General features: G+C 51.5%; 1 protein-coding gene across 1 annotated transcript in view; it reads left to right on the top strand.

Moving 5' to 3' along the window:
- NEGR1 (neuronal growth regulator 1) overlaps positions 1-19,655 on the top strand; it is a gene marked incomplete at its 5' end in the record, with an annotated part of 99,363 nt that overhangs the window by 17,840 nt on the left and 61,868 nt on the right. The window contains 2 exons of the mRNA XM_005429165.2: positions 5,878-6,003; positions 14,434-14,565. Of these exons, the coding sequence (XP_005429222.1) occupies positions 5,878-6,003; positions 14,434-14,565 (258 nt within the window). The remainder of the gene's footprint in view (positions 1-5,877; positions 6,004-14,433; positions 14,566-19,655) is intronic.

Raw genomic sequence — 19,655 nt, forward strand, 5'->3', positions numbered from 1 at the left:
CGCGCTGGGGCCCCCTCCCCGCCCCTCCAGAGCCCAGGAAACCATTCACAGCCCCCTCTCTGTGCTGGTGCTGGCTGGAGAGCCATCCCTGCCCTTCCAGAGCCCAGGAAACCATTCACAGCCCCCTCTCTGTGCTGATGCTGGCTGGAGAGCCATCCCTGCCCTTCCAGAGCCCTGTCCCAGCCCTGGGCATTAATAAGCCCCAGCAATGGGGCCCTGCTCAGCCAGCAATCAGTGCCCAGCTGCGAGGGCTTTGGCTCCAGCCACCAGGAGGTTGCTTTTTTTATCGTTATTTTTGCCCTTTATAACTTTTTGGCTCCATTTCCATGATTAAACAGTTGGCAGAGCTCTGATTGCAGAGTGCTGCTCGCTGAAAGGAGCTCGTGGAGTGTCTGAAAGCTTTTCCAGGGAGGGGGGAAGGCTGAGCTGCACCTCCTGCTCCTCGTGCTCTGTGGTCCTGGAGCGTCCCACTGGGACAGACGGACATCCCAGGAGTGGGGACAGACGGACATCCCAGGAGTGTCCCACTGGGACAGATGGACATCCCAGGAGTGTCCACTGGGACAGACGGACATCCCAGGAGTGGGGACAGATGGACATCCCAGGAGTGTCCACTGGGACAGATGGACATCCCAGGAGTGTCCCACTGGGACATTCCAGGAGTGTCCCACTGGGACAGCTGAACTGCCCTGGCAGGAGGAAAGGTGGAGAGGCACAAGCCACAGACTCAGGCCTCACCCCAGCGGCACAGAATTCCCAAACAGGATCATTCCTTTTCCACTCACACCCTGACAATGTCCTCAGACTGGTCTCAGATAAGCTGGCCACAGAAAACAGGTGAAGATAGAGTTGTGAACACCAGTGGTGCCCCATGAATTTACAGAGATGCTGGTGACTGCCATGGATCTCAAGGAGGGAGAGGATTCCTCCCAAACTTAGGCAAGTGCCACTTTTGTGAGACCTTGTGTCACGCCTCGGCGCTGGCCGGAATTGGAAATAAATGAAGGCTGGAGATGAAACCATTTCTCTTCCTAGCCCACCATCATTTATTTCCTCAGCCCCACTTTGCCAAAGCTGCTGTGTTTGAGACAAATTGTGTTTAATTAGGAGGAGGTGGAGACCTTTGGGCAACGCTCTTCAATCAAAGTGCCTCGAGGAACTAATCATGGAAATGCAAAAGCAAAGGGGCTGGGAGCTGTCCCCGCTGGTGACTGATTGTCAGAGGGGAGGGCTCCTGCTGCAAAAGCTCTCCTCGTTTAGACCTCTGCTCAACACACTCTGGAAATGCTGTTTGTGGTGGGGGCATTTCACTGCTCTGTAAATATTGGGCTGATCTAAGTATGAAATGAAAAAAAAAAAGTATAAAAAGCAGAGCAATTTTCAGTAAGTATTGATAAAAAATGTTACTACCCCGAAAAGCACAGTTGTCTTTTTTTGTGATCTATACTTAGGATGTAAGATGTTCAACCACACCAAGGAGTTTGCTGGGAATAATTATTGGAGATGTTTAGGGTTGGTTTCAGTTTAAAATCAGGGATTTGGGGTGTGGCATTCACTGTTCAGGGGATCAGTGCTGTTTCCAGGGCAGAGGATGGAAGCAGTGCCTGGGTTTGCCAGGCAGGTGGAGGGTTTATTTTACCAGGGATGGAGGGACAGGGCACAGGGAATGGCTCCCACTGCCAGAGGGCAGGGCTGGATGGGAGATTGGGAATTGGGAATTGTTCCCTGGCAGGGTGGGCAGGGGCTGGCACAGAGTGCCCAGATTTGCTGTGGCTGCCCCTGGATCCCTGGCAGTGCCCAAGGCCAGGCTGGACACTGGGGCTGGAGCACCTGGGACAGTGGGAGGTGTCCCTGCCATGGCAGGGGTGGCACTGGGTGGCTCTGAGGTCCATTCCAACCCAAACCATTCTGGGATTTCATCACACAAATAATATGGAGCCCTTGGTGAAATCCGGGCAGGTTTCACCCTGCAGTGGGTCCCAGTTTCTGGGAGCCTTCCAAGCAGCTCCTTGATGGCAATTCTGGATTTTGCAGCACAGGACTGTCACCTGGCAGAGTGAGCCTTGCACAGTCCAGCTTTTGGGGGGATTCTCTGCAATCCTGACATTTTGAGCCATTTTAAAGATATTTAACTATTCCATTGCAACCTGCTTTGGGTTTGGTTTTTTCCTCAAATCTTTCCTTTGATTGCCTGTTGTGTTTTCCCCCTTTTTCCCCCCTCAAAATGATGGTGGGACATGATGTTCTTAGAGCTCTTTCCCAGCCTTAATGATTCCAGAACTCCATGGTTTGACTGTTCTGGCTGTGTGTGTGGTTTTCCAGGCACAAGTTGCTTTGTCTTTCTGATTACAATGGGAAGAACAGGAGGAGGAAAGAACAGGAATTTAGGGTTTTGCTGCCAGGCTGAAATCCCTGAGGGCATGAGGCAGGGAGGGGGTTTGGGGCAGGGAAGGCTGAGGATTCTCAGTGAGTGGGAATGGAGCTTAATCACCCTCACAAGCACAGGTTAATTTTTCAATGGATTTCTCATAAAACCCAATTATCATGCCCAGGCCATAGAGAGAAGAGCAAGAATCTGTTTCCTGTGTCCTGGCAGTGATTCCCAGCTATTTCCCATGCTGATCAAATCAAATTTATCAATTTATTGCCCAGAGGAACCCAGGGCTCCCCTGCAGTCCCAGGGTGTCCCTGCAGCACTGGGGGCTCAGGGAGGGAGGGGACAGCCACCCCCACGGCCTGGGCAGCTCCTGCTGCTGCCAGGGGTGGGCTGCTGGAGGGAATTGATTGCGGAATTCATTGGGGGATTCACTGGGGAATTGTGGAATTCACTGTGGAATTGTGGAATTCATTGTGCAATTCATTGTGGAATTCATTGGGGAATTCACTGTGGAATTGTGGAATTAATTGGGAAATTCACTGGGAATTCATTGGGAAATTCATTGTGGAATTGTGGAATTAATTGTGGAATTCATTGGGGAATTCATTGTGGAATTCATTGAGGAATTGTGGAATTCATTGCGGAATTCATTGGGAAATTCATTGTGGAATTGTGGAATTCATTGGGGGATTCACTGGGGAACTGTGGAGTTCATTGCGGAATTCATTGTGGGATTGTGGAATTCGTTGTGGAGTTCGTTGTGGAATTGTGGAATTTGTTGTGTAATTGTGGAATTCACTGTGGAATTAATTGAGGAATTGTGAAATTAATTTTGGAATTGGTCTGGGCAGCTCCTGCTGCTGCCAAAGGTGGGCTGCTGGAGGGAATTGATTGCAGAATTCATTGGGGAATTCACTGGGGAATTGTGGAATTCACTGTGGAATTGTGGAATTCATTGTGCAATTCACTGTGGAATTGTGGAATTCATTGTGCAATTCATTGTGCAATTCATTGTGGAATTCATTGTGGAATTCACTGTGGAATTGTGGAATTCATTGTGCAATTCATTGTGGAATTCATTGGGGAATTCACTGTGGAATTGTGGAATTCATTGTGGAATTTATTGGGAAATTCATTGTGGAATTGTGGAATTCATTGAGGAATTGTGGAATTCATTGCGGAATTCATTGGGAAATTCATTGTGGAATTGTGGAATTGTGGAATTCATTGAGTAATTGTGGAATTAATTGTGGAACTGTGGAACTGGGGGCTGTCAGCCCAGCCAGGACCTCCTGAGTCACGTCCCTGACAAACAGCTCCAACCTCCCCTCCCAACACTGGGCTGCATTGAGAAGGGGTCTCCACCTGCTTTAGTCCTGTAAATCCTGGAACCAGGCGAGCTCAGGTCCCTCCTGAGCCTTCTTTTCCCATGGCTGAACATCCCTGGTTCCCTCAGTCTTCCTCCTGCAGCTGCTCCCCAGCCTGTGTCACACACCCTGCCCAAGAAGGGAAGGTTTCGATTAAAAACATTGTGCAAAAGGGAAGGGTTTACCTTAAAACATTAACATTAAATTAATGTTTTAATTAACCATTAAAAAAGAAAAAGCCAGATGACTGCAAAGCACTTTCCATGCTGGACGCCCGCACCAAATTTACTTGGGAGTTTAATTCCTCTTTCCTCCTTGTTTATTATCTCATTTCTCTGGCCTTCTGTTAATCCATTTTCTGAATAAATGTTTATTTGCTGCTTTATTTAATTTTCCCCTGACCTTCACAGCTCCACGTGATCTGGGTGGGAGGCATGAGCTGCTGAAGTGGGGAGTAGCTCTGTGAAGGGTTTAATGTGCGCTCCAGGCTCAGCAGAGCAGATTTTAAATGCCAAATCTGCTCCAGGATCAGAGTCTTCAGAGGTGTGGGAAGAAATACGGATGCAAAACAAACATTTTTTAATTCCTAATAAATATTAACATTCCGTTGTGATGCTGCACACATATTGGAGACATAATTAATAAATTCCGCAGATTTTAGTGATCTGAATGTAATGATCCCTATCAGGCAGGAAATAGCAGAAAAATTAGCAGCATACTGATACAGCAGAAATCCTGATTTGTCTCAAACTGTGAGGCTCCAGAAATGCTGTGGGAGCCAATTTCTACCCCTGGCAGGACGATGTTCCTGGGAAATCACTGCCAATAATAACATCCACGGTTTGCCATCAGCCCCAGATCAGACTGTATCACTTGTGGCATCTGACAGGATTACACTGTGCAGCAGGGCTGCGGCTCCCTGCTTGTTTGGGGGTTGTTTTAATTAATGGACCTCGCAGATTCATCCCTTTTCTAATTCTGTTTTGGAAATGCATCAGTGCTGTGACCTGCTCAGTGTCATTGTAACGAGACTTACAGACATCCTCAACGAGCTTTGATTTAATTTCCTCGCTGCAAAGCCCAGATTAAAGGAGAGCCCAGTCAATTAGGAATGGAACAAAGCTCATACTTAAGAGGAAATCACTTAATCTGCACTCTGTAAGTCTGGAAAATTCTCCACCTTCTACCATGTCACAGCTCCAATCTCCCCGCAGAAAGCCTGGAAAGTTCCTGGTGGGAAGCCCCAGAATGCAGCAAAAGCCTGCACAGTCCTTGTGGGTCAGATCTTCATGGGGGGATTGGGGCTGGCACACAGCAAAACCAGGGAGAGAAAGCCCCAGCTGGGCAGCACTTGGGTGAGGGGAATGGAGGAGCCCCAAAGCGGGAGGAAACAACACAATAAATGTGTTTTAGTCCTCTCCGTGAGCAGCTCGGATTCTCCAGGCGCACACAGAGTGGCTGGAACAGCATCATTAATTTTTAAAGGCACCAGAAAAACCCATTTTTGTCTCCTTTGCAAACTGCCAGGAGCAAGCTCAGCCTTCCCTTGAGCAGGAGCATCCATCTTCCAGGAGCTCTGCACACACACAGGAAAATGCTGCTTTTGGTTGTGGGGTTTGGAACCAGGGCTGAGCTGCTGGGCTGCCCTCGGGGAGGTTCTGCAGTGTCCCTCGGGCCCTGTGTGTGCTGTGTCCCTGCTGGTGGCCCCTGTGACAGCACTCACAGGGGTTCTTGGGATGAGGGAAGGGACGAGGATCTGACTCCATGGTTCAGAAGGCTGATTTATTATTTTATGATATATATTACATTAAAACCATACTAAAAGAATAGAAGAAAAGGTTTCATCAGAAGGCTGGCTAAGAATTGAAAAAGAAAGAATGATAACAAAGGTTTGTGTCCTGGACTATCTGTCCGAGCCAGCTGGGCTGTGATTGGTCATTAATTAGAAATATCCAACATGGGCCAATCACAGATGCACCTGTTGCATTCCACAGCAGCAGATAATCAATGTTTACATTTTGTTCCTGAGGCCTCTCAGCTTCTCAGCAGTAAAACTCCTAAGGAAAGGACTTTTCATAAAAGTTGTCTGTGACAGGCCCCAGCCCCCTGACAGCCCTGTCCCTCTCGTTGCAGTCTCTCCCAAGATATTCCGGATCTCCAGCGACATCGTGGTGAACGAGGGCAGCAACGTCACCCTGGTGTGCCTGGCCACGGGGAAACCAGAGCCCTCCATCTCCTGGAGACACATCTCCCCCTCTGGTGAGTGCCTGGGGAGGGCACAGGGGCAGCAGCACCAGGGCTGTGCCACCCCCGTGCCCCTGAGGGAGTCTGGGCTGGGGCTGGCAGGGCTGGGATGGTGCCTGGTGTGACCGTGTTCACAGGGGTCTGAGGAGGAGGGGAGAGACGAGGATCTGACTCCATGGTTCAGAAGGCTGATTGATTATTTTATGATATATATTATATTAAAAGAAAATTATATACTAAAACTATACTAAAAGAATAGAAGAAAGGATTTCATCAGAAGGCTAGATAAGAATAGAAAAGAAGGAACGATAACAAAGGCTTGTGGCTTGGCTCTGTCTGAGCCAGCTGGGCTGTGATTGGCCATTAATTAGAAACAACCAACATGAGACCAATCACAGATGCACCTGCTGCATTCCACAGCGGCAGATAACCATTGCTTACATTTTGTTCCTGAGGCCTCTCAGCTTCTCAGGAGGAAAACTCCCAAGGAAAGGATTTTCCATAAAAGATGTCTGCGACAGCCTTGGGGGGCTCCTGCAGCAGAGCTGGGCAGAGCTACAGGAATAAAGTGTGGATTTATTAAAAGGCATTCACAGGACACACCTTGGGCAGTGCAAGAGCCTGGCCATGGCTCTACACCAAGATGGACCCTGAGTCAGGAGTTATCACATTTTGATAAGTTTTTGTCCATTTCCATATTGGGTTCATTGTCCAATTCCAGCCCCAGGTTCTGCAGTCCCACCCTCCCAGCTTGCTCCCCACCATTCCCTGCTGTTTGCACTTTTTGGGGCTGGAGCTGCAGTGGTGTCCTTGGTTCTGGGCTGGAAAAGGATTGTTCTGTGGGACCGAGGAGAGCAAAAGGATTGTTCTGTGGGACTGAGCTGTGAGGAGAGCTTGCTGACATTTATATGAAGTTCAGAGTTACACACCAACGCAGTACAGAATCTGGAAAACATGAAAGCTCAAACTTCAGGCATCACCACCACACAGTGATGAGGACAGAGCACCCTAAATATGGATATATGTCCCTACATGTGTTGTAATCTCAGCCATGGATCCAACAATTCCAGTTAAAACCCAAGCTAGGATGAAATGAGGAGCACACGGGGCTCCCTAGCAGTGGGAAATGAAACACAGCAACAGGCCATGCAGTAGGTCTAGTTTGCTGTCATTTCTTCCACTGCTACAGGGTGGGATTTTTGGGGTGTCGGGGTTGGGATTTACGGTCCTGGTGGGTTCCTCCCTCAGGATATTCCAGGATTCCTCACCTCTGAACCATTACTCCATGGTACAGCTTATCAGAATGGTTTTGCTGAACGAATGAAATGATGGGTGTGAAAAATTGTGAACAAAACGGCAACTGAGAGCATCCCTGCTGTTTGATATTTCCATGTATCCCTTTGGCCCCTCAAAGCACACTGAAAGGAAAGGTTTTGGCCGATGTCAGGGCCACTGCAGCTGCTCCCTGTGAGCAAAGCAGGGCTCTGGGGAGATCCCTGCTCCGGCAATGAGGATTTTGTGCTCCCCAGCCCTGTCCCAGGCACTGCCTCTGTCACGGGGACTCTGCAGCCAGAGCTGGCAGTGCAGAGAGGGATTGCTCTGCTCCCGCAGCCCCTGTAAAATCCTGTAATTACAGACCAGAAGGGTTCCGTGGGCTGCCACAGCCTCTCATCATCCTGAGGAACAGTTGGCTTTACAAAGCAAGATCTGGGAAAAAACCCTCACTTTTGACCTTTAAAACAATGACAATGAATTCGGCCTGAAGTGTCCATCAAGGGACTAGAGGAAAAATTCAGTTGTAGCAGAAAATGGATTTTAACTAAATGTCAAATAAAATTTTATTGGAAGCCCTGGTGATACTTTGGATTAATGGCTTAAAGCGTTTGAGTGGCTGCAGAAAGGAGCTGGGGTGATGCTCCTGGAGAGGGAGCAGGGAAAAGGAGAATCATTGCACTCAGGCTGCAGCAGGGGCCGAGGGGGAGCACAGCATCCTCATCTGGAGCCCGGGCAAAATGCAGAGGTGGCACCTGGGGACACGGCCAGGCGGATCCAGGGGCTCAGAGGCACTTCCCAACCCAAGTGAATCTGTGGGGATCAATGCAGGGAGTCAGAAGGGCTTTCAGGGACCCCCCTGGATGTGCTCCTTGCTCCCAGCCCCATCCAGCCCCACCCTGGACACTCCCACCATCCCTGTGATCTGGGATTCTGTGCCCTGGGGATTCACAGACACAGCAGGGCCTGGGGAGGGAGAGCACAGGCTGCAAAGGGCTCAGAAATCCTGTCCAAGGTGAAGGGAGCAAGCCCAGCGCTTACTGTAAATCAAAGGGGACTCTGATGACGGGGAGAGAATGATCAGGAGGGCTCCATGGGTATCAGAAGGTTAATTAATTACTTTATTATACTATACTGTATACATTTCATCTAAAGTGAATCTGCCAAGCACTCAACTCTGCTCACACTGCCCAGAATCTCCCAACACACACACAGAGCTGGCCCTGACAGGCCGAGGAAACCAAACACCATCACTCCGGGTAAACAATCTCTACCTTGCATTCTGCTTTGGCACAACACAGGCACAGCAAGTGGTAAGAACTGTGTTTTCCCTTTCTCTGAGGTTCAGAGAACGTGAATCTCAGAAATCCTTGGGAAGAACTGTGCCTTGCTTTTCTCTGTGAAGAGAAATGTGGCAGCACGGGCTGGCAGGGGCTGTTGTGTGCCCCAGAGCAGGTTCAGGGCCCGGGGCACTGACCAGGTGTACACAGGTGTGCACACCACAGGTGCGCCACAGCCCACCCAGCAAACCCAGCCTGGCCACCAAGCCAGGAGAGGCAGAGAGTGTTGGTATTCTGCCTGCAGCTCCTCTCCTGCCTCAGCCTCATCTGCACTTGCTAATTCCTGCCCGTTCTGGCTGTAATTCCCAGCGGCACTAATGAGGCTCCCGGGCAGGCAGCGCATCTCCCATCCAGCACTAAATTATATTAACCAAGCATATTTAGAATATTCTCAAATTGTTTGTCAAAGCTGCTGCTAAAAGATAAGGAACTGAAATCTCTGAATACAAATGACTCAATGTAGACTAATTCCAGGATATGATCATGATTTACATCAACACAGCCTCGACTCGCATGAGGTCAGATTCAATTTTTCTGAACAAGAGATAAATTGAACCTTTCATAGGAATAAAAATAAAATGCATTTCAAGGTGATTTTTAAACTTAGTCCGTAAATTATTGGCCCGGAATCTTTATTGTGCATGTTTAACTTGCAGTCATTATGTAAATGCTGGCGTTCTATAAATATTCATTACACAGCCCCATTATGTAAATCCAGCAAATCTCCCCACTCAGCGTAACAGCGGCGGGCTGCGGGTTGTAATCTCCAAATCTGTATTGTTGAAATGTCACCCGAATAAATTGCAGGTATTACTTATTTTGTTCTGACATTTCCCAGCAAAGTGCAGCATCGATAGTTTAGGAATGAAGGCAGAATGTTAAAGGATGAAGCTCTGCCAGGGACCACGCTCCAGCTTCAGCTCTGCCGTGTCCCACCGATGCCTGGGCAAAGCTCTGCTGGCAGCAGCAGCGACTGACACTCAGAAATCTCCTGATAAAACGTTTCTCTTTGGCAAAATTCAGGTGCTGTGCATCAAAATCCTTCTCCACTTTGGTTTTGGCAGGAGTTTCCCAAGGGGAGCCTCCCCAGCTGGGGAAGGAAGGGATGCTCAGGGAGGCAGGGACAGTGGAATTAAGGTGAAGGAGGGTCACTTTGGATCAGACCCTGGGATGGAATTCTTCCCTGCAAGGCCCTGAGTGCCCAGAGAAGCTGTGGCTGCCCCTGGATCCCTGGCAGTGCCCAAGGCCAGGCTGGAGCAGCCTGGGACAGTGGGAGGTGTCCCTGCCATGGAACAGTGGAGTGAAATGAGATTTAAGATCCCTTCCAACCCAGACCATTCCAGGATTTTGGGATCCCTGGTTACTTCCAGCTCCATATTTTTCAGCTCTTCCCTGCTCTCTTTCCTTTTTCTCTCAGTTTAATCTCCATCACCGCTGGTCAGCAATTTTCCCAGGGCAGGAGGATGAGTGGACGTGGGGATGGGCCTGCATTTGCAGGAGCAGGGCTGCAGACACTGTGGATAAAGGCAGGTTTCCCCACGTGGAATGCAGGCAGGTCCTTGGCACCTCGGAGTTCATTCTGCCCACTCTGCAGAAAGAACACTGCTGTTGTTTGAGGGAGGGATTGAGCAAAGCCTCCCTAAATCCTGAGCAGCAAACCCAGCTGGAGGTGAGGCAGCCCTGTCAGAGCCCCCTGCCCCTGACAGAGAGGAGAAGGGCTCTGCTGGAGTGCCAGTGCTTCAAACCTGCATTTCCAGGCTGCAAATCCTCAGCTGACAGGGATTATTATCGGATTTCCAGGGCTTTGCCTGTGTACAAAGGGCCAACTCTTCAAATGCTCCCTCCCCTGCTTACAGATGGCTTTAAAGCTGGAAGTCTTAGAAAGAAGTTTCTGGCTTGTTTCTTTTTTCTTGCTAACTCCCAAGCAGGGAGCAGATATTGCTGGGGAGGATATTGCTGTTGTTTTCCCCCCAGACCAAAGCAATTGTGCACTGTGGGTCTCTGAGCAGAGAGGAGCTGCTCTGCCCCTGCCTCCCCTCTGCACCGAGGGGCTGCTCAGGAATTCACCACACTGGGGGAATGATCTCAAACTGCACTTTCCTGACTCTGCAGCTCCAGTTCCATTGGCAGGGGCTCCACAGCCTGGCAGTGACCTGCTTCCCCAGGCTGCTTTGGCACAGAGAGCTCAAACCCAGGGATTATTTTCTCCTGGGTCAGGAATCCTGGAATGGTTTGGGTTGGGACCTCAGAGCCACCCAGTGCCATGGGCAGGGACACCTCCCACTGTCCCAGGGAGCTCCAAGCGCTGTCCAGCCTGGCCTGGGACACTGCCAGGGATCCAGAACAGCCCCAGCTCCTGTGGAAGGCTCCTCTGTGTAGCCAGGATATTTTCTGAAAATTCCTTTCCTTAGGAGTTTTCCTCCTGAGAAGCTGAGAGGCCTCAGGAACAAAATGTAACCAATGGTTATCTGCTGCTGTGGAATGCAACAGGTGCATCTGTGATTGGTCTCATGTGGTTGTTTCTAATTAATGGCCAATCACAGCCCAGCTGGCTCAGACACAGAGCCGAGCCACAAACACGGTCACACCTTTGGAGGAAGCTCTGGTCAGCTGGAGGCATGGATGAGCAATGTTCCCTGGAAAACACCCAAAACCTGCACTCCCTGGGACATGGGGTTGTGACCGTGTTCACAGGGGTCTCAGGTTGCGGGAAGAGATGAGGATCTGACTCCATGCTTCAGAAGGCTGATTTATTATTTTATGATATATATTACATTAAAACTATACTAAAAGAATAGAAGAAAGGATTTCATCAGAAGGCTGGCTAAGAATAGAAAAAGAAAGAATGATAACAAAGGCTTGTGGCTCGGGCTCTGTGTCTGAGCCAGCTGGGCTGTGATTGGCCATTAATTAGAAACAACCACCTGAGACCAATCACAGATGCACCTGTTGCATTCCACAGCAGCAGATAACCATTGGTTACATTTTGTTCCTGAGGCCTCTCAGCTTCTCAGGAGGAAAACTCCCAAGGAAAGGAATTTTCATAAAAGATGTCTGTGACAGTGGGGGATGGCTCAGGTGGCCTTGGCTCCTCCACCAGCCCTTCCTGCGAGCAGTGACATTCATGGGGCACTGCTGATGGCCTGCCTGGCTCAGCCCTCCTGCAGCCTCTCAGGGAGCTGAGGGTTGTTATGAGTATTTGATAGGAATTTCATGGCCCGCTGGTTATCCTGGAGGGATTGCTCAGCTGATGAAGGCATGGCTCGTCCTTAAATCAATGGTGCCTGCTATCAAACACGGGGATTAATTAACAGTTTAAAGGCAGCAGAGCACCCAATGGACACGGCTGGGTGGGATTCCTCCCTTTGCCTTTGGATCAGCAATGAAATCCCTCCCAAATCCACCTCCCAAGCCACAGCTCTGTGTGAAAAAGGCCACGTCCTCTGGGCTCAGTTATGGGGATTTTGGCCTTTTCTTTTTAACAGGACTTGTAGGTACCAGCCCCAGGGGGTTTGGTATCAGGATCCAATTTAGTGACATCCAGTGCCAGGAGCCGCTGCTCTGGTGAGGTGACATTACCCTGCAGCTGGGGCTTTCTGAGGGACGCTCCTCAGAAAGGGCCTTTGCAGACCTTTGAGCATCCCGTCAGGAACAATTAAAGGCACTCCTGGAAATCCTCAGGCCTTCTTAAAATCCTTTAAAGAATTCACTTTAAAATACGCTTGTCAGGAGAAGAATACCCCAGCTAAGATGGTCAAATAATTGGGGCTTTGTGGAGGAACTGAGGGACGAGAGTGAGATCAAAATCTTAGTGAGATACAAACTAAAACTGCCCAAAAGCGTGGCACAGAAATGAGCAGGATCTCCTTCTTTTTGACAATTTAATGATAAATAGGAAGCATTTCTTACTTTTCAATAAAAGCAGATGAACTCATTAATAACTCATAGAACGCAATGAAAATGAGAGTTTTAAATGCAGGCTGAGCTTATTCCCACAGATATCAGTTCATTTTTACCTGAGAAATGTTGCACTTTTGAACGAGCAGCGTGTGGATCTCAGGAGATATGTCAGAGCTCCAATTATCAGAGCCAGCCCAGTGTTCTCCCCTCCTTCCAGAGCCAGCCAAGCCCAGGCTTGTGCAGAGGCACCAATAATTCACCCCTTGATGGCCAGGACATAACAGCTCTGCCTTGTCCCCGCTGCCCTCCTGGGCTTTTCCCAGAGCTCCCAAAGGCACAGTTATTAACAGCCAATTAAAGGCTTTCAGGCTGGGAAAACACTTCCAGCAAGGCTTTTAAACCCGTAGACCTATAATTTCCAGCACCTGTGGTGGTGGCTGCTGTGAGAGCTGTGCTGCAGTAATGACGGCACTGAACTTCTTGGGGTTTGTGATGTGGTGAGCGCCTTGTGAGGAACCCAAACCCATTAATTGGCCATGGAGAGGCCGGGAGCACAGCTGGGAGCAGGAGCAGCTCCAGGTGAGGGACACCAAACACTCCCTGCCAGGTGGGGACAGCAGGGGAGGGCTGGGAGGGGCTGGGGAAGCGCCTGTGCCCCGTGTCAGGGGGGGACAGATGTGTTCTGGAACAATTCCTGATGGCTTCCAGTGTTCTGGAACAATTCCTGAGGGGTTCCAGTGTTCCTGGAGCTGGGTCAGTGTTCTGGAACAATTCCTGATGGTTTCCAATGTTCCTGGAGCTGGGTCAGTGTTCTGGAACAATTCCTGATGGGCTCCAGTGTTCTGGAACAATTCCTGAGGGGTTCCAGTGTAACTGGAGCTGGGTCAGTGTTCTGGGACAATTCCCAGTGGGTTCCAGTGTCCCTGGAGCTGGGTCAGTGTTCTGGGACAATTCCCAGTGGGTTCCAGTGTCCCTGGAGCTGGGTCAGTGTTCTGGGACAATTCCCAGTGGGTTCCAGTGTCCCTGGAGCTGGGTCAGTGTTCTGGAACAATTCCTGAGGGGTTCCAGTGTCCCTGGAGCTGGGTCAGTGTTCTGGGACAATTCCTGATGGGTTCCAGTTGAGCTGGGCCAGTGTTCCTGGCTGTGATCAGTTCCCAGTGGGTTCCAGTTGAGCTGGGCCAGTGTTCCTGGCTGTGATCAGTTCCCAGTGGGTTCCAGGGCACAGAGCAGGCTGGACACCAATGTTTCTGTTTGGCTCTCTGTCCTCTCCCAGCAGGGAGATCTCTGCCTGTCCTGGCAATCACTCAGGGACTGTCCTTATTCCTGTGTGACACCCAGATCCCATTCCTCTGGGTCCTGTGGCCAGGAGAGCTGTTAATTACTGGATCCCGTTAATTATAGGCTGGGATCAGCTGCTCCAGGAGTGCCTTTGGTCCCTGCAGCTGGCCCTGGGCTGGCTTTGCTCCACCCTGCAGGGCAGGCTGGGCTCTGAAACCATCAGCACTCAGGGATGCTGAGCTCTGAAGGCAGGAATGGTGCAGTGCTGGGCTGGTTTGGGGCGGATTTACAGCTCGTCTTGTCCACCCTGCCATGGCAGGGACACCGTCCCCTGTCCCAGGGTGCTCCAAGGCCTGTCCAGCCTGGCCTGGGACACTTCTGGGGCAGCCACAGCTGCTCTGTTCTGTGGCATCCATCAGGTACAAATTACCCTGGTCTATCTCGGGGTTGTTGAGCTTCTCTGTGGAGCTGGGTCAGGAGAGGACCTCTGGCCAGCTCCAGGAGTTTGGGGGTGTCACCTGCCCTTGGAGCTGGGGCTGCTGCGTGGAGCTGCACTGGCTGAGCCTGTTAAACTCTGGCTGCTGTGCAGGTGTTGGGTTTCAGGAGCCGTGTGCTCAGCCTGCAGTAATTTCCTCCTGTGGTTCTTCCATTCCAGCCAAGCCCTTTGAGAGCGGGCAGTACCTGGACATCTACGGCATCACCAGGGACCAGGCTGGGGAGTACGAGTGCAGCGCGGAGAACGACGTCTCGGTGCCGGACGTGAAGAAAGTCAAAGTCACAGTAAACTGTAAGTGCTGCTATTTGTTATTGCCTCAGCGTGCTGCAGAAGGACAGTCTGCAGCAGCAGCAGGCTGCAGGAGCTGCTGGCTTGGTCACAGTGGCTGAGGGGGCTGTGCTCTGGCACCTGGGTGTCACTGAGTGAGCTCAAGGTGCAGACTCTCATTCTGGGTGATGATCTGAGCAGCTGCTGGTGGCTGCTGTGGATGTTGGGCTGAGCCCTTCCTGGTTTCTCTTGTCGTGGTGGTGCTGGAAGTGATGTGAGGAGATGAGAAGCTCTGCTTGGGTCCCTGGATGTGTCCTGACCTCTGTTTAGTGTGAGCTGCTCCCCGAGGAGGGACAGAGGGACCTGCTGTGGGGACCTGCTGGGTGCTGATGACACCAGAGCTCTGACCTGCTGGGATCTCCACACCAGGGAGGTGCTCCCAGCTTGGGTCTGAGTCTGATCGAGCACTCAGCGTGATATGAAATGTTCTTTTCCCCTCCAACATGTGAGAAAACTCAGGCACGACAATGTGAATAATTTCTCTTGTTCATGCTAACAGTTTTCTTTGGTTAACCTCAATTACCCAGCGTGTGATTTGTTCCTGGTTTTGGAGTCGCTGTGGCAGCTTTGTTGGTCACAAATATGAGATGTCAGCCTTGTGTCTCCCCCGTAGGCCTTGTCCCAGCTGATGTGGCAGCAAAGCCCCTCATGCCCTGTCACTGTGGGGCCACTGCTGTCACCTGGGGTGCTCCCTGCTGCCCAGACTGCTCTTGTCATGGGGCCAGGGCTCCTGGGGCACAGAGGAGAGTGCAGTGGCACTTCTGGAGGAGCTGGATGCGCTCCAGGGCTCCTGGAGCACAGGGGACAGTGCAGTAGCACTTCATTTCCATAACACAGTGGTAAGAGCAAGGCTCTCTCCCCAGAAATTCCATCCTTTTACTTGGTGCCTGTGGACGTGGGACGGTGGTGGCTTTGGCAGTGCAGTGGGAAGCTTGGACTTGATGTCTTGGGGGGCTTTTCCAACCTGAAGGATTCTGTGAGTTCTCTTCCTCTGCTGCTGCTCTCACGCACTCCTGGTGCTGTTCTGTGATGGTATTGCTGGTGCCATCCCATGGCTGTGCTCCTGGTGCCATTCCATGGCTGTGCTCCTGGTGCCATTCCATGGCTGTGTTCCTGGTGCCCTTCCATGGCTGTGCTCCTGGTGCCATCCCATGACTGTTCCTGGTGCCATTCCATAGCTGTGCTCCTGGTGCCCGTCCATGGCTGTGCTCCTGGTGCCCTTCCATGGCTGTGCTCCTGGTGCCCGTCCTTGGCTGTGCTCCTGGTGCCCGTCCTTGGCTGTGCTCCTGGTGCCCGTCCTTGGCTGTGCTCCTGGTGCCCGTCCTTGGCTGTGCTCCTGGTGCCCGTCCTTGGCTGTGCTCCTGGTGCCCGTCCTTGGCTGTGCTCCTGGTGCCCTTCCATGGCTGTGCTCCTGGTGCCCTTCCATGGCTGTGCTCCTGGTGCCATCCCATGGCTGTGCTCCTGGTGCCAGTCGATGGCTGTGCTCCTGGTGCCCTTCCATGGCTGTGCTCCTGGTGCCCTTCCATGACTATTCCTGGTGCCCTTCCATGGCTGTGCTCCTGGGGCCATCCCATGGCTGTGCTCCTGGGGCCATCCCATGGCTGTGCTCCTGGGGCCATCCCATGGCTGTGCTCCTGGGGCCATCCCATGACTGTTCCTGGTGCCATCCTGTGACTATTCCTTGTGCCATCCCAGGGCTCCGCTCCTGGTGCAGGGAGGTGTTGGCACGTGGATGTTCATGGCACAGAGAGGCTGTTCAGTCACCCAGGCAGGGACAGAAAGTGCCCAGGTTTCAATGAGTCTGTGGAACTCAGGTTTCTGGGCTGGGCAGCTTCCAGCCCTGCACGAACACAGAGCTCCTGGCACACGTGGTGGCTCTAATGACTTACAGGGGGTTCATTACACTGCTTGATACACCAGCAGCTGCATTTTCTACTCAATTTGTGTCTGTCCTCCCTAATTTCCCTTGGAAAAAGGGTGGCCTGAGAATCTGCCTGAATCCCAAAAGGCTGGGGGGGCGGCAGGAGAGGAGCCATTGGAGCTGCTGGTTGCTGCTGAAGGAATGCTCCACCAAATCAAGTTAAAATAGATAAGATGTAATCCAATTTCATTTCACAAATAAATCCTATTAGCATTTTCCATTACATTTTGCAAAGCAAATACTGATTTATAGATTATAATATTGAACCCTGCTTTGAATGAACCAGTGTGTGGATTTAATGTGTCATCTGAAAGCTGCTCTGAAACTCTCCAGGTGCTACTGTCACTTTGCTTGTTCTCTCCTGCTCTATTACTGTCATGCTTGAAAAATATTAAAGGCAGCTGCTAAATCCTAGAATTTCCAGTAGAGCTGAGGCCACAGCGAGGGGATGAGGAATGGGATGTGTGCCTCAGGAAACTGGCATTTATTTGCACTTATTTCAAAGTGTCAGCTGTCTAAATAAATAGAAAATGTGGGTTTACAGTGGAGTGGCATTGCAGAATTCCCTTTTGTTAGGATAATCCATGTTAAGGGTCAGTTTGCCTGTAATTGTACCTTGGACAGCTCTGTTGCAGCTGGAGCTGTCAGACTCAACTGAATCAAGATCCACTAGTGGCTTTGGGGAGGGAAAGGACATCTTTGAACTCGTTCCTGGGTGGTTTTGTCCAGTTTTCAGGGTACCTTTTCCATTTCCCTGGATGACTTCAGGGTCCTCAGCTCTGGCTGTGTGTCCCTGAGCCCTGCCCAGCAGAGCAGCTGGGAGCAGAGCGGAGCAGGGCTTGGCAGAGCCCGTGCCCACCTGAAGGCAGCCTGAGCCCAGCTCAGCTGCAATGCTGGGCTGCCCCAACCCATTCCTGGGAGCCTGCTGGCCAAGCTGTTCTCCTCACTGGGGTGCAGGTGCTCTGACACCTCTGTCACAGCATTTCCAGGGGCTCTGCAGACACTCCCTGCCTGCCTGGGACAGCTTCCCCCCGGCTGTGCTGCCTGCCCAGGACTCGCACTGCAGCCCTGCATGTGCTTGATTCAGCCTTTCAGGAAGTTTCTGAAGCTCATTAGCCTGATTAAGTTTGAATCAGTTTGATTTATCCGGGTATTCACTGCATTGTTCTTTCCTTGTCCTAACCTGGGACACAAAGCAAAGGATTGGGGTCACTGGGTTGGTAAAATCTTGTGTTTGGAATGATTGTGTCCCAGAGCTTGGAACTGCTCTCAGGAAAAGGGTGACTCGTGGGGGTGTCCTGTGCAGGGCTCAGGGCTGGACCATGATCCTCATGGATCCCCCAGCTCAGCAGATTCTGTGATTTAACCCTTCCCTTTTCATGCATGTGCTTTGTGTCCTTCAGCAAATCACCTCAGTTTGGGTTTGGGGAGCTTTATTCCCAGCCCTATCGGGTTATCCTGTGCCTCTGGAGCCTGGTCTGTGTGCTGGGAGCAGGTTCCACATTCCCTGGGACCCTGGGTGGACATGCCAGCCCTTCCAGGAGCTCTCAGCCAGCCCAGTGGGGTTTGGGGGTCTGTTCCAGAGGCAGGTCCTGGGATGGTTTGATCAGGGATTTCTCTGGGATGCTTTGATTGATGAGGGATTTCTCTGGGATGCTTTGATTGATCAGGGATTTCTCTGGGATGCTTTGATTGATGAGGGATTTCTCTGGGATGCTTTGATTGATCAGGGATTTCTCTGGGATGCTTCGATAAGGCATTTCTGGCAGTGGGGTTTTGCCGGTGCAGGGATGTGTGAGTCCTTGTTAGGAATTTTAAGTGGGGTGTTTGTTTTCGCTTGGCCAGGCTGGGCTGTGCAGAACAGCTCCCCTCATTAGCATTTCTCCCCTCATTAGCATTTCTCCCCTCATTAGCATTTCTTCGAAGGCTCCTCGCTGTTGCTATGGCGCTTTGCATAACATTATGGATAATGCTGCGATTTTACTTTGAAATCAGACATCCTGTACAAGCCACGCCGGCCTAATTAAATCTGTAACCTCAAATCTCCTGGGGAAAAGCACTGCAGGACTTGGGGGCTTGCTGGGCTGCCAGTGCCTTGGACTTGTCACTGAGACTCTTTTCCCAGGAGGTGTGCCCCATTCCTGACCATGGATCAGCATTTCCTGGGCAAGGTCTTGAGTTTGGATTCAGGAAGGAAAATTGCCTCAGTTAAATTATTAACTATGAAGGCAAAGCCCACATATTTTCTGGAGGTCTCAGTCCTCCTCTGCTTTGGCACCAAGTATAAAATTGCTCAGAGCAATTCAATTTTAATTTCCACTTAAATAAAAGAGGGGGGAGGAGGGGGCTTTTCTTGAAGCAGAAATCAAGAGCTCTGACTCTTTCTGTTTTTAATGGCTCCTGATTTGCAGCTCCATCGTTACATCCCTAAGTTTGGGATTTGGGGTTAAGGTTAGCCCTGTCTTTAGGAGCCAAGCTTCCCTGCCAGGGGCTTTGCTGCTTGCCCAGGTCTCAGCAGCATTCCAGAGGGGAATGGGTGGCACTGGGGGCACTGAGTGGCACTGGGGACTCCTGGCACTGTGCTCCTGGCTCCTGGCTGGCTCTCTCCATGGAGCAGGGGCTCCAGTGCCCAGCAGGCTTTGCAGGACGTGCCCTGCTCTGGGGTGTGCAGGTGGTGCTGGTGCTGCTGGGCACAGTCCCAGGCCCCAGCCCTGCCCCTGCCCGTGCCAGCTGTGCCAGGGCATGGCTCCAGCCTGCCCTGTGAGCACACGGGGTCTGATGTGCCGTGGGAAGGCAGCTGAGAGGGCTGGCCCCCTGTGTTTGGGGTTCCTGTCCCCAGCTGCTGCAGCCATGGGCAGTGCTGCGTCCTCCCTTCTGCTCTTCCCACCCAGAAACATCTGCAGGGGAGCACAGCTGGAGCTGGGCCGCTGCTCTGGGCGGGGACAAGGGTCCTGCTCCCTGGCACCTGCTGGGGACAGGGCACGGCTTCAGAATTGATGTCGGCACCGTGCAGTGCCAGCCTGGTGACACATTGCTGGGGACAGGGGTGGCACATTGCTGGGGACAGTGCCAACCCGGTGACACATTGCTGGGGACGGGGGTGGCACATTGCTGGGGACAGGGGTGGCACATT

The sequence above is a fragment of the Geospiza fortis genome, unplaced genomic scaffold (genome assembly GCF_000277835.1).
Source record: "Geospiza fortis unplaced genomic scaffold, GeoFor_1.0 scaffold496, whole genome shotgun sequence".
NCBI classification, from domain to species: Eukaryota; Metazoa; Chordata; class Aves; order Passeriformes; family Thraupidae; genus Geospiza; species Geospiza fortis.